This window comes from Moschus berezovskii, chromosome 16, assembly GCF_049115385.1.
Source record: "Moschus berezovskii isolate FMDL1 chromosome 16, NW_MosBer_1.0, whole genome shotgun sequence".
NCBI lineage: Eukaryota > Metazoa > Chordata > Mammalia > Artiodactyla > Moschidae > Moschus > Moschus berezovskii.
This window is the reverse complement of record NC_142475.1, coordinates 82,182,505-82,197,037: the sequence shown is the minus strand read 5'-3', so window position 1 is coordinate 82,197,037 and position 14,533 is coordinate 82,182,505. Positions and strand designations below refer to the sequence as shown.

The 14,533-nt window shown below is 52.6% G+C and overlaps 1 protein-coding gene across 1 annotated transcript; it reads left to right on the top strand.

Annotated features, from left to right (window-relative positions):
- Positions 1 to 11,095: 11,095 nt before the first annotated feature.
- LYPD2 (LY6/PLAUR domain containing 2) lies at positions 11,096 to 13,125 on the top strand. Its single transcript, XM_055432421.2, has 3 exons — positions 11,096 to 11,228; positions 12,366 to 12,485; positions 12,850 to 13,125. Exons 1-3 carry the CDS (start codon positions 11,171 to 11,173, stop codon positions 13,056 to 13,058), a joined length of 387 nt encoding a protein of 128 aa, XP_055288396.1. The 5' UTR covers positions 11,096 to 11,170; the 3' UTR covers positions 13,059 to 13,125.
- The last annotated feature ends 1,408 nt before the right edge of the window (positions 13,126 to 14,533 follow it).

The window sequence follows — 14,533 nt, the reverse complement described above, 5'->3', positions numbered from 1 at the left end:
CAGATGGGAAAGCTGAGGACTGGGTTCTGTGGCTCTCTGGAGGACAACTGGTCCACCTACTCACTGCAGGCTGGTGTGCTGGTGAAGCTTCTGCTTTTGAGGCTTTGAGATTCATTTGCAAGTTTAGGGACAGGAGTGGGCTCACAGGCCTTGATGTAGGAAATAGGTGAGCTCCAGGTTAGACATTCACAACTGGCCTCCTGTTTGTATCTCCTGAGGCAACAGGAAGGTAGGCTCCAGTTGAGGTATTTACAGTCAGCCTCCTGTTTGCCCTCCGACAGGAAAGTAACAACAGAAACGGTAAATAGTCAGTGTTTGTCTCTTGTGAAAGACTTAAGGCAATAGTCATGGCAAGGACAGTTCAGTTCAGTTCAGTCACTCAGTCGTGTCTGACTCTCTGCGACCCCATGAATCACAGCACGCCAGGCCTCCCTGTCCATCACCAACTCCTGGAGTTCACTCAAACTCATGTCCATCGAGTCGGGGATGCCATCCAGCTATCTCATTCTCTGTCGTCCCCGTCTCCTCCCACCCCCAATCCCTCCCAGCATCAGAGTCTTTTCCAGTGAGTCCACTCGTCGCATGAGGTGACCAAAGTATTGGGAGTTTCAGCTTTAGCATCAGTCCTTCCAATGAACACCCAGTACTGATCTTCTTTAGAATGGACTGGTTGGCTCTCCTTGCAGTCCAAGGGACTCTCAAGAGTCTTCTCCAGCACCACAGTTCAAAAGCATCAATTCTTCGACGATCAGCTTTCTTCACAGTCCAACTCTCACATCCATACATGACCATGGGAAAAACAATAGCCTTGACTAGACGGACCTTTGTTGGTCCGTCTAGTAATGTCTAAGTAATGTCTCTGCTTTTTCATATGCTATCTAGGTTGGTCATAACTTTCCTTCCAAGGAGTAAGCGTCTTTTAATTTCATGGCTGCAATCAGCATCCGCAGTGATTTTGGAGCCCAAAAAAATAAAGTCTGACACTGTTTCCCCTTCTATTTCCCATGAAGTGATGGGACCAGATGCCATGATCTTTGTTTTCTGAATGTTGAGCTTCAAGCCAACTTTTTCACTCTCCTCTTTCACTTTCATCAAGAGGCTTTTGAGTTCCTCTTCACTTTCTGCCATAAGGGTGGTGTCATCTGCATATCTGAGGTTATTGATATTTCTCCCGGCAATCTTGATTCCAGCTTGTGCTTCTTCCAGCCCAGCGTTCCTCATGATGTACTCTGCATATAAGTTAAATAAGCAAGGTGACAATATACAAACTTGTTGTACTCCTTTTCCTATTTGGAACCAGTCTGTTGTTCCATGTCCAGTTCTAACTGTTGCTTCCTGACCTGCATACAGGTTTCTCAAGAGGCAGGTGAGGTGATCTGAGGTGCAAAATCCTGTCTGAGTAAAGATGAAGGGATCTCCACTTCCCCCTCTTTTGGAATAAGGGAGACACTACATATGCACAAAAAGGCTTTTTGTGGGTCAAAAATCAAGGGATAACTCCAGACCATAGTGAATCTTGCTCCTCTCAAAAGCCTTCACTTCGAGATCCATCTTGGCTGACGGGTGTGTGTGCATCCCAGGGGAGGGTCCCAGGGTAAGTCAGGTGTGGAGAAAGAAACCAGGTAACTAGCCCGAAGGAAGAGAAAAACCCAGAAGGACTGACCAATAGAAATGACTTAACAGCCTCTCTACAGGGTTCCTCCTCACCGGGGGGTTGCCCACACCCTTTCTCTCTGGGTGTGCATCTCTGCCTTGCTTCCATCTCAACTAAACGAACCATTTCTCTATGTGTCCTCCACAATGTCTCTAGTAATAAACTTTGTCCCTGCATTTACAGTTTCTGCCCACGTGATAAATGCATTTTTCACAAGGGGCAAAGATCCAGGGAAAAACAGCTTCTAGCCTTTAACCCTTGCTGGTTTGGTGGCTAGAATCCCTGGTTTTCATTCAGGCTCCTCTGGTTCAATTCCTGGGCAGGGAATTAAGATCTTGTTTCATGCCACTGCGCACTGCTGCCTCGCTGAGATCGAATGGTGCCGAAACCCTGGGGGTGGTGGGGAGGGGCTGCAACCTGGGAATTAAGCTAGGTTGCAGGTCTCGCCCACACTGCTGGCTGGAGACTTCTGACTTTTGCTCTCTGTCTCTCCCCCGTGGGAACTGGCTTGCGCTCACTTTCCCTCTGCTTTGTTCCCTTCCCAAGACCTGCAAGGCTTCTTCAGCTCGGTGAAGGAACCCCGGCTCTCTCCTCTTTCCTCTCTTCCGCTTTCCCTCACTTTGCCTAGACTGCGACCCCCCAGCACCCCCCGTGCCAAAGGGCTGTGTCTTCATCAACGTTGGGAGTAATGCACAGGGAGCTGGAGCTCGGCACCTACCCCTGCCTCCAACAACTGCACCCTGCTACCTGACACGCTTTATTTCCTAGGGTAGAAAAATTACTTCCCCCTTCTAGGGGGAGGATTCCAGAAACACTCCTCCCTGCCTTCCAGCATCCCCCCCGCCCCCGCCCAGTGTTGCTCACCGGCCTGCTCCCAGCTGTTTACTTTTTCTCTTACCTACTCTAACTTGGGAAACAAGATTTACCTTAGACTCCACACAAGTGAGGTGATAGACTTGGGATTCTTCTTCTGCTTAATCGCCCATCTTACCCTGTGTCCAGAAATCTTCTGTGGAAATGCTTCCACCTCTCAGCCCTCAGATCCTGATCCCAGGGGCATTTCCCACTGCAGCCACCTCCGTCCCTCCAGGAGTTCCCCTTCATTCAGGCCTTGGCAGCCTGTGCACTGTCACAGCCAACCGGTCAGCTTGGCCACCTTAGTGCAGACTGAGCTGTTCCAACAGACCTCTCTCAAGGAGAGCCCTGGCAACACACTGGCAATGGTTTAAAAGCCCTCCTCTGGCCATGCTGGGTTGGACGCCCTGCACAGGGTATCAAAGCAGGGCCAGAGACGTCTGGCCATGATTCATTGGATTCATGATGAAGAAGGATTTCATAGGGCCTGGACTCCATCTTAGGCTTTTCATGCTGATCATGCTCAGCCACCTCTTCAATGGACTCTGAACTCTGTGCTTAGTGCCTATGGAAACTACAATAGAAGGATAAGACCCACTCTGGACAGGGGAATCTTGAAGATCACATCCAGGTAACTCATTGCCTAAGAGAAAACATACTCTAATCACCCCTGCCTCCGGACAGGTCATAAATTCTTTCTGCATCTATCAGAATGTAACCACAGGCTTATTGATTATTAACTGTTTAAACACCTAGAACATGAATGATGGGATTATTGTGATTGTATTTACCCTTCCTTTGGTTTATGTAAGTCTCAAGGAAATTGGGGTGGTGGGTTCAGACACGTCCACATGGGGTATAAAAGATTTTCACAAATGCTGGTCGGGGTCCTTGGCTAAGAGGAGACTCTGCCTTGGGCCCGCCGGTGTAATAAACTGCACTCCACTCTCTGCATTGTCCTTCTGAGTGAGTTTGTTTCCCGGAATGCGTGGCTATGACAATGACTCAAAACCCCATCGGACAATAAAATTGTACGGAATTCAGGAGATGCTCTGGTCCTCCTAAATGGATGGTATGCTGGTATACTGGATTACTTTTCTACAAGCTCTATGTTCTTGGTTGCAGGCTATTCAGTGTAGGTGGATCCCTTTCGAAGCCAGAAGAAACACAGATGTGCTAAGAAAGGAAAAAATTAAGTCTTACTGTAGCAGTGCCTGGCCTTTATTTAAGTTGGGGATTTAAAAATGACCTGAAAATGGGTTCTTATCTTTATTGCCACAGGATGGGAAAATGGACTGAGGGTCCCTTTTGTCTAGGACTTTATCCTGTAATCAAAAGCCTGAGGAATCAGAAAAATTCTCCTAACATTCTAAAAAATTCCCTTTTAATTTCTCCTATCTCACGGGCGGGGGTGGTGGAGTGGGGTGGGGGAACTAAGCTTCCCCCATCCCTGTAAGTTCCCCCACCCCTGTAAGTTCCCTTACTCCTTCAGATTCTTCTGACAGGACAAAGGCCTTACCTCCCCAGAGAGACAGTCTCTGCTGGGACAAGATGTTGTCAGTCACCCTGCCCCTGTTATCAGAGTCAATTTGAGCACTCTCTGATTTAAATTTAATTCGGAGACCATGATCACAGAAAGAAAAACAGAGTGTGGCCACAATATTCTTTAGACTCTGAAGAAAATGGGCTGAAAAAAAATTTCTTTTGAAATTGCAATATCAGTTCTTTTTGCATGTGCAATTAAAAACAACTGGCTTGTTAAAAGCTTGAGGGCTTCCCTGATGGCTCAGTTGGTAAAGAATCCATCTGCAATGCAGGAGACCCCGGTTTGATTCCTGGGTCAGGAAGATCTGCTGAAGAAGGGATAGGCTACCCACTCCAGTATTCTTGAGCTTCCCTGGTGGCTTAGCTGGTAAAGAATCTGCCTGCAATGCAGGAGACCTGGGTTCAGTCCCTGGGTTGGAAAGATCCCCTAGAGAAGGGAAAGGCTACCCACTCTAGTTTTCTGGCCTGGAAAATTGTATTGACTGTTTAGTCCATAGGGTCACAGGGAGTCACACACAATTGAGCTACATTCACAAAGCTTGTTAAAAAATATATACCTAAAAAGAACTTGGTGGCTCAGAGGTTAAAGCATCTGCCTCCAATGCGGGAGACCCGGGTTTGATCCCTGGGTCAGGAAGATCCCCTGGAGAAGGAAACGGTAACCCACTCCAGTATTCTTGCCTGGAGAATCCCATGGATGGAGAAGCCTGGTAGGCTACAGTCCACAGGGTCACAAAGAGTCGGACACGACTAAGTGACGGAACGGAACGGAAAGAGAACTTGAAGTTAACTCTTTTCATGTCCTTGAGATACACAGCCCACCTTGCCTGAAACTTCAGCTTTGAGGTAATTTTTAAAAGAATTTCAAGCCAAGGGGAAAAATGGGTGGGCTAAGAGACATTTTAAATCTTAATCAGAAAGTATGACATTTCTGTCTGTTCAGGGATATATGTGTGTCTCAATATGTGTCTTTGTCTTTAGATAATATTGCTGAGGTTAATTTGTAAATGAACTCTATTCAATTGGTTTAAAGAAAAGTAAGCACTTATGAAACTCCAATACTTTGGCCACCTCATGTGAAGAGTTGACTCACTGGAAAAGACTCTGATGCTGGGAGGGATTGGGGGCAGGAGGAGAAGGGGACGACAGAGTATGAGATGGCTGGATGGCATCACCGACTCAATGGACATGAGTTTGAGTGAACTCTGGCAGTTGGTGATGGACAGGGAGGCCTGGTATGCTGTGATTCATGGGGTCGCAAAGAGTCGGACACGACTGAGCCGCTGAACTGAACTGAAGCACTTACAAATGAAACTTGTAATTCTAACTACAAATGCACCTAATTCCAAGAAAAATTAAGCTATATAAATTTCAGGTTCATGTAAACTGGGAAGTATTTAGTATTAAATTAACAGCTGGTATTAATGTTTATTGATCTAATATAGACAGTTCTAAGAGTCATTAACATTAAGCATAATATTTTCATTGTGGCTACATTTAATATAACTTAAATAAAATTTTGTTATATCTGTTACAAGTTTGTTAGCAAGGAAATTAACTCCAGTAAAGAAAATTTTAAGGAAAGAATACAAATGAGATTGGAGCTTTTAGATAAACTCTGTTAAGAATAATTATTATTTCAGTTCAATTCAGTCGCTAAGTCGTGTCCGACTCTTTGCGACCCCATGAATCACAGCACGCCAGGCCTCCCTGTCCATCACCAACTACCGGAATTCACTCAAACTCACGTCCATCGAGTCGGTGATGCCATCCAGCCATCTCATTCTCTGTCGTCCCCTTCTCCTCCCGCCCCCAATCCCTCCCAGCATCAGCATCTTTTCCAGTGAGTCAACTCTTCGCATGAGGTAGCCAAAGTATTGGAGCTTCAGCTTTAGCATCAGTCCTTCCAATGAACACCCAGTACTGATCTCCTTTAGAATGGACTGGTTGGCTCTCCTTGCAGTCCAAGGGACTCTCAAGAGTCTTCTCCAGCACCACAGTTCAAAAGCATCAATTCTTCGACGATCAGCTTTCTTCACAGTCCAACTTTCACATCCATACATGACCACTGGAAAAACCATAGCCTTGACTAGATGGACCTTTGTTGGCAAAGTAATGTCTCTGCTTTTTCATATGCTATCTAGGTTGGTCATAACTTTCCTTCCAAGGAGTAAGCGTCTTCTAATTTCATGGCTGCAATCAGCATCTGCAGTGATTTTGGAGCCCAAAAAAATAAAGTCTGACACTATTTCCACTGTTTCCCCATCTATTTCCCATGAAGTGATGGGACCAGATGCCATGATCTTTGTTTTCTGAATGTTGAGCTTCAAGCCAACTTTTTCACTCTCCTCTTTCACTTTCATCAAGAGGCTTTTGAGTCCCTCTTCACTTTCCGCCATAAGGGTGGTGTCATCTGCATATCTGAGGTTATTGATATTTCTCCCGGCAATCTTGATTCCAGCTTGTGCTTCTTCCAGCCCAGCGTACCTCATGATGTACTCTGCATATAAGTTAAATAAGCAGGGTGACAATATACAACCTTATTGTACTCCTTTTCCTATTTGGAACCAGTTTGTTGTTCCATGGCCAGTTCTAACTGTTGCTTCCTGACCTGCATACAGGTTTCTCAAGAGGCAGGTCAGGTGGTCTGGTATTCCCATCTCTTTCAGAATTTTCCAGTTTATTGGGATCCACACAGTCAAAGGCTTTGGCATAGTCAATGAAGCAGAGATAGATGTTTTTCTGGAACTCCCTTGCTTTCTCCATGATCCAGCGGATGTTGGCAATTTGGTCTCTGGTTCCTCTGCCTTTATCTAAAACAGTCTGTCTAGATTTTGGTAACCTGAATTTCTAGGGTTATGCTAAACTAAGTGATGAAAAAGCTTATTGACTAGCTATGTCATTTCTAAATAAAATAAGATTCTGAAACACTGATTACTGAAAGCTAATTTCCTCTTACAGAAAAACTAAAGACATTTTGGACTATTAATGAAGAATAGTTGGTGCCATCCTGAGATGTTTTCTATAAGAAAGCAAAGGTTTATTAAAAATTAATCACTGGTATTTATGCTCTCCAATCTATAGAATGCTAAGATAAAGATCAGTTCTTGGTTCCTTAAAGAAAGGAAGATGTGTGTTTTTGGTAAACAGGGTATGAGGAAAGAAATTGCATTTTATTAAGGAAAAAGAAAGTAGGTCTGGCTCACAGGTGACTATTTCTGAGTGGGAAAAGTTTTATTTTGGATACACAAAGTAAAAAAAAAAAAAAAGGCTTTTGGAAAGTGGTACCTGATAAAAGAGTTTTGTACACAGCACAAGTTTTCTTAAGATGAAAAGAAACTGCTGTTGAAATCTTTCATTGTTATTTTTGGTAAGTGAATAACTTGTTACACAGTAAATACTGTATGGTAGGTGTTACTAATACAGATGTTCTAACAATTAAATGGAATTCATAAAGATCTGACATGTCCTGGTAGAATTTTATTAGTCATAGTTCTAGTTACTTTCTTAAAATGTTATATGTCACAGCAGCAACCAAGCTGCTTTGCCTATTGAATTGCAATGAGATTTTAAACGTGCTTCTTAAGCCTGTCATCATAGAGGGCTATGGTTTCATTCTGACGTCTGTGCAAAAATATTAGCTCTTCAAGATTTGTTTAAAAAGGGAGGGGGCTTTCTAAAATTAAATTAACTAGGTAAACAAATTTTGTTATTAACAGAATTTAATATATTTAATATAAATTATAAATATATTTAATGTAATATATATTATTTATTATAGTTTTCTATAGTGCCTGTTTCAAAAGTGTTGTTTCTTACATTACCGTGTGACTGAACCCCTGATAAAATGATGGGCTACATTTCCATATGAGATCAATGATTGTAATGGTGTGACTACAGATATAAGAAGAAGCAACAAGAGGGACTGTTTCCCTAGACCAAGCAGCCAGTAAGGTAGGTGTGGTCCGGAGACTTTGGCTACTCACGGGGCCTCCAGAAACAGCGCGCTGCGTGGCCAGTGAGTGAAACCTCTGACAGGCCGGGGAGTGAGCCATCCCAGTGCCGTGGGGCAAAACGGCCATGAAACGCCCCCACGCCGTGGCCAACTCATGGCCGTGAAGGGGCCCTGCCAGCTGAAAACTGGCACTCACTGCGTGCCTCTACAAAGGTCAAATCATGGCCACTACGGCTGCTGCTCTTCAATACCCCCTGAAAGGAATTCAGGGCAGAGATCAGAAACTAGGCACTCACTTTGTGCTCTGGGAAAATGGACAAAACAGCCTTCAGATAGTTAGATATTTTCACATAAGCATTTTCTTGAGCCCAAATTCTTACATCTTCTCATAGCTAGATAAACGCTAAAATTGTTACTGGAGACAACTACTTTGGCTTATATGTTAATACCACATTAAAAGGCTAGAACCTACTCGGACAAACTTAGACCCGGCAACGGACAAACTTAGACCTGGCAAAGCGCCAGGTCCAGATTGCCTTTCAGGCTCATTCTCCTGGAAAAAAAAAAGATTTATTTTGTCTGCTAACATTCAGGTTGTCAGTCCTTCAACTACTTCTAACTGGGTCTGTCGTACCTACATCAATAACACTAGGTTACAAGGAGATCCAACCAGTCCATTCTAAGGGAGATCGATCCTCGGTGTTCATTGGAGGGACTGATGCTAAAGCTGAAACTCCAATACTTTGGCCACCTCATGCGACGAGTTGACTCACTGGAAAAGACCCTGTTGCTGGGGAAGGTTGGGGGCGGGAGGAGAAGGGGACGACCGAGAATGAGATGGCTGGATGGCATCACTGACTCTGTGGACATGAGTTTGAGTGAACTCCGGGAGTTGGTGATGGACAGGGAGGCCTGGTGTGCTGTGATTCATGGGGTCGCGGAGAGTCGGACACGACTGAGCGACTGAACTGAACTGAACTGAACTGAATAGAAAAATACATCAAAAAATATATATGACCACTCCAGATGGCTCCATTCCTGTGAAGAGGGTAACCCAAGTATGACTCTACCTGGACCAAGATCAAAGTTGCTACTGGTTCTCACTCCTGCTTGGACTGCTGCTGACAGTAACTCTGTTACTGACCTTTGCTCCCTGCCTTTTTAACCTACTTGTCTAGTTTGTTCTTTCTAAGGACACAAGAGCTTCCCAGACAAAGTGATGGTGACACCTGACCCCTGACCCCAGTCACACACTGAACCTGACCCTGGTCACAATCTGACCCCTGACCCTGGTCACACTGACCTCTCACACTGACCTCTGACCCTGGTCACACTGGGCACACTGACCCCGAGGCCTCTAGAGGAACAGGGAAGGGCATAGACCTCTTAGCAGGGAGGCTTCCCAGCAGAGCACCCAGACCCTGGCTGGGGCACATTCCTCCTCACCCTGTGCACAGCTGTGATTTCAGAAAGGCTCAGCCTGTGTCTCCCCACGGGGGTCAGACAGAAACTCTAGGAGGAGCTAATGCCCAGAGGCCATACTTGTTCCAAAAGAGGACAGGTGGGGTCCCTGGGTCTGAGGACGGAAGGCGTTGGGCTGGGCCAGACGCTGGGAGATGGCCCAGGAGGAAGCTCGGGTGTGCGAGGTGCTGTCTGCTCCTGTTAGCCGCGCCCAGCGTCAACCCGGCGGCCTGGGAAGTGGCAGAATCAGACAGGCCCGGCTGCCGTCTTGGCCGTCACCCAGCCCTCCCTTCCAAGTGACCAGCCTGTCAACTTGCTGCGACAGCCTCTCATCCCGCATCTGAAACTCTGGTGCCACCGCCAGCCGTGGTGTCAGGAACCAGGTCCGTCAGGCGGGGTGTCTGACACCTCCTGGGTGTTTAGGGAAGGCTAGGCGCCCCTCCCCACCCTGGTGCCCAGGGAGACGCAGCCCTCCCAGTCTCGGGATCAAAGACCACAGCCCACATGGAGCTGCTACCCCCAGGACTAGAAAAGGCCACTGGGGGCCACTGGGTGGCGGGGAGGGCTCCCAGGCAGAATGTCAGCCACAGGACGGTAGGAGGGAAGGACACCCTGGAGCGGGAAGGCAGGGGCGGAGCTGGAGGGGAGTGAGGTCTGGAGAGGAGGGAGGAGCCCAGTGGGGCTGTGGTGGAGCCGGGTAAATCGGGCCCAGCCCGGCCAACCAGGCCTGTCAACAGCCCTGTCCCGCACCTACTGGTGCTGGCTGGGGCAGCGTGGGGGCCAGAGTGGGGAGGCACGGTCACAGACAGGGCAGACCCTGGAGAGGCCGAGGTGCAGCCCCCGGGGCAGGCTGGTTGCCTTGAGCTGCTTGAACCTAGGACCAGAATCGGAATCCGAATGCGTTTTTCCCCCTTTTGAGCCTGGGGCCAGGCCCATCCTGTCAACTCGCTGACCTGCAGTGGGGCCAGGGGCTCCGACCGAGGCGTGCCGGCCCCTGGAGGGGACACCAGGATCCGTGTCCCCGGCAACCCCACCCCTCCCCCGCCGCCGGCCAGGGTCTTTCCGTTGACCCAGCAGTTTTGCTGTCTTTGTGCCCTTAAGCCTCTGAGCACATTGTGGCTGGTTGTCCAGGCGACCATTTCCCCATCACGACGCCCCACGTGACCGCCTCAAAGAAGCGGTGCACTGGGGCCTGGGCACCCTGGGAGGACTCGAACCCAGAACCAGTAGACCAGAACTCAACGCCACAGACAGGAGTGGGCATCCAAGGCCCCTGACAGGCGGGAGTCAGGGTGCAGGGGAGCCCCCCTCTGCCGCTCCCTTCCAGGCAGGCTGAGGCCATCCTGACGGGCAGTACTGTCTGCTGGGGAGAAGTCAGAGCACCCCTGAGGGAGTTACAGAGGCAGGCGGGGACCCCCAACCATAAGAGGGGGCTCACCAGGGGGTCACGAGGGTGCGGGGAGGGGCCCAGACCGCAGGAGGCGGAGGAATGAGGAAGGGGCAGGGAGGGGCAGAGGAGAGCCACAGAGGAGCGGGTCCAGGTGGGGGCGGGTGGGGCCCCGGGCAGGGGGCGGGCCTCCGTACCTCCGCCACCCGGGAAACCGATCCCCTAATCTGCTCAGCTGACCGGTCGGGTGGCTGCATGGTGCTCCCATCCCCGAGGGGCAGGCCCAGGACCGACGCGCTGCAGGAACCAGACCATGTGGGGGATACGGCTGGCACTGCCGGTGCTGGTGCTGGCTGCCTGCTGTGAGCTCGGTGAGGGGTGCCCGGTGGCCATAGGGGGCAGCGGGGGCCAGGGAGAGGCAGAAAGCCGGGAGGTGAGGACGGCGTGGGGGGCAGGCACGGAGGGGCACCGGCAGAGGGGTGCCTGTGGCCCAGGGAGGGTGAGGACGTGGACAGCGGGATGTGCTGTCCAGGGCTGGGACTGGCAGGGTGGTTGGCCGCCAAGGCCCTGGGTGCCCACTGCGGGGAATGGCCCTTCATCAGGGGCGTGGGCACCAGGGACGGGCTCTCCGCTGGGGCAGGCGGGCAAGGTCAGGGTCACCTTCCCAGATTCTGGGGCCATGGTTCCCGGGGAAGGACTCAGGAGATGCTGTGGGGATCCTGGGGAGGCACTGGGGTGGGGGCAGCAGGAGGTGGAGAAGAGGGAAGCAGACCGGACATTCTGAGGGACTTGGGTCTCAGACACCCAGACCCTCACGGGCCCCACTCCCAACCCGAGGAGGAGCTGGTGGCGCTGGCCCCAGCCAGGCGGTCCTGCTCAGGAGGAAACGGAGGTGTCCTGGGAGACACAGTGACAGCAGTGGGAGGGGAGGGCCAGGCTGCGGGGCCCCGGCTAGGGCACCGGCGCTGGAAGGAAGGGGTCAGCCCACCAGCCCGCACCCTGACCCATCTGGGTCCCTCTGGGTCTGAGCTCCCCTCCTCTCCCTTGTTAAGCTTCTACCAGCGGGCACAGCAGTCCTGGACTGGCCCACCTTGCGTGCCATATACCTCCCTGCCCGATCCCCGATCCCCCTGCAGCACTTGGAGTCCTGCATGTTGCTGATGAGGACGCTGGGGGTGTATGGGGGGGCGACTGCTGCAGTGAGGTCCTCCCGGCCACTGCCGGGCTCTTTACTGCAGAGGTGGGTGCGGCCCCACCTCCGCATGCCTCCCCAGCACCCCCAACACGGCTTCACCTCAGCTTTGGCTGGCAGGCTGAGCCCGACTGCCAGGGGCACACTCTGCCTCAGGAATCAGGGACCCAGCTCACGGCTCTTTAATCTTCCCGGGGTTTTGGTTGGTGGGCGACTGGAGGCTCGGTGGCATTGTCCCCCTGAGACCTGGGCTCTCGGGTCCCAAGGCTTGGGAGGGAGAGGCCTGCCTGACCGGCCCCGGCTGCTCCTTCCCCAGCGGTTGCCCTAAAATGCTACACATGTCCCGAACCCGTCAGCGTGTCCAGCTGCGCCACCATCGCCATCTGCAGCGCCAACGAGACCATGTGCAAGACCACACTCTACTCCCTGGAGACAGGTCAGCGGGCGCGGTGGGCAGGGCCCCGGGGTCGGAGCTGCTTCCAGCCCAGGCCCTGTCTGCGGAGAGCAGCCACCACCTTCGGCATTTCCAGAAAGAGCTTTCAGTCCAAGCAGCCAGGCTCCCTCCCTCTTTCCTCACCCTCCTTCCTGGAATGGGAGGCTCTTGCAGCCTTGCTGGGGAGTCACGGAGTGGCCTCACCCCTCGAGACATCCTGAACAAGTCACTGCGCGCCCCTGGCGTGATGGTGGTGGAAGGAAGGAGGGGCCGGGTCACGGAGGGGCTGAGGCAGAGTGGGTGCTGCGGGAGGAGGCTGGGCTGGGGCTCGGGGGCCAGCCTGATGCCTGAGCCCCCATGCCCCCAGTGTACCCCTTCCTGGGGGACTCCACGGTGACCAAGTCCTGTGCCAGCAAGTGCGTGCCCTCGGACGTGGACGGCATTGGTTGGACCCGGCCCGTGTCCTGCTGCAACACTGACCTGTGCAACGTGGATGGGGCGCCCGCCCTGGGCAGTCCCCGCAGCCTGGCCGGCGCCCTCCTCCTGCTTGCCCCACTTTTGAGCCTCCATCTCTAGACTCCGACCCGCAGCCCCATGTAGCCCAGCCCCCAGCACCTCTGAAGAATCACTGCTCACACCTGCACCAGGCCTCCTGAATCTGTTTTCTGGGAGCAGACCTGCCCACTGGACAGGGGGCAGGGCTGCCCGCTGCAGCTCTGGCTCCTCAGCCCAGGCCGTGGCCCCCTCGGCCGTTTTAGCGCCTCCATCTCCCCGCCCCTCTGCCTGGCCCAGGCTCTCTCTCGGCCACTCCGCTGCCCCATCTGTCTGTGGGCCCTCCATCTCCCTGTGATGGGGTGAGGGGGGATGGTCACTAGACTCGCACAACCGCGAGACACCCACTAGGCCTGGACACCCACAAGGCCCGCACGCCCGCTAGACCCGCACACCCACTAGTTCTAGCTCTGGGGCCCTGGCTGTGGCAGGACAGGAAGTGGGGCCCACAGGCAGGGGGCACACCACATCCACCAGGGCTGGATCGGGGTGGCTTCTCGGAGGAGGGGGCATTAGGACCACCCTTGAAAGACAGAAACGTTGGCTGGGTACAGGATGGCAGGCCAGGCCAGGCCAGGCCAGGCAGAAGGTAGGCAAGGGGGGCCAAGAGTGGCCCCGGACCTGGGATTACTCCACAAAGACCCCCAAGGCTCACCAGTCTGGGCCCTGAACGAGGCCTTACTCCGGGTCAGGCCTGTGGTGACAGGGTCCCCTGCGTCCTGTGGCGGAGGGGGCAGGGAGGGGGAGGCTGGAGGGTGAGCTCCAGGCCCTCTCCAGAAAGCCCCCAGCCCCGCCCTCACTAAGCCCCACCCCCTGGCACCCCAGGCAGCCCAAGCTCCAGTGAAGAAGGGAGCTCCTTCTCCCCTGGGCCTTGGGCCAGCCCCAAAGCCTCCAGGCCACCTCCCAGGTAGCCCCCGCCCCACAGGCCTCTCATACCCCCTTCCTGCCCCCACCCCTTCCCCCGGGCCCTATGAGCACAGGCCTGGGCACTCGAGAGGGATGGAGGGCAGGAGATGGACCCTGGGTACCCTGGGACGAACCCCCGGTCTCTGCCCTGCCCTGCTCCGGTAGCTGCCCTGAGGCCTTGGGTGCACGCAGCACCCAGAGTCTCCAGCCACATACAGTCGGACCTGCAGGGCTTTCCTTCGGCACCACAAGGTGCCCCCCCAGCCCACAGCCCTGGGTCCGGAGAGCCCCCACTGTCCGTCACCCCCTTTACGGGTTTTCTGCCACTGGATGGAGGGAGGCAGCCGCTGAACGCAGTCGGGTCCCACTGAGGGCGCCCCACGCGTGCGGGACAGGACGCGGGCAGCCTCGGAGGCCTCCTGCTCCTCAGACCCTGGGAACGCCACACCTCCTCTTCCTGCGGGCAAGACTTGCAGTCCCAGCCAGCTCCCAGGGGCAGGACCCTTGCAGGCCTGCTTCTGGGAGAGCACCTTGGACAAATCCCCTGGAACAGGGGGGGCCAGGAGGCCAGGAACGTTTACACAGTCTCAGAC

Excerpts from the sequence above, each read along its gene's own strand:
- LYPD2 (XM_055432421.2), top strand. The coding sequence starts at position 11,171 with ATGTGGGGGATACGGCTGGCACTGCCGGTGCTGGTGCTGGCTGCCTGC. Across the intron at positions 11,229-12,365 it reads GGCTGCCTGCTGTGAGCTCG|CGGTTGCCCTAAAATGCTAC; the intron begins GTGAGGGGTGCC and ends CTCCTTCCCCAG. Across the intron at positions 12,486-12,849 it reads ACTCTACTCCCTGGAGACAG|TGTACCCCTTCCTGGGGGAC; the intron begins GTCAGCGGGCGC and ends CCATGCCCCCAG.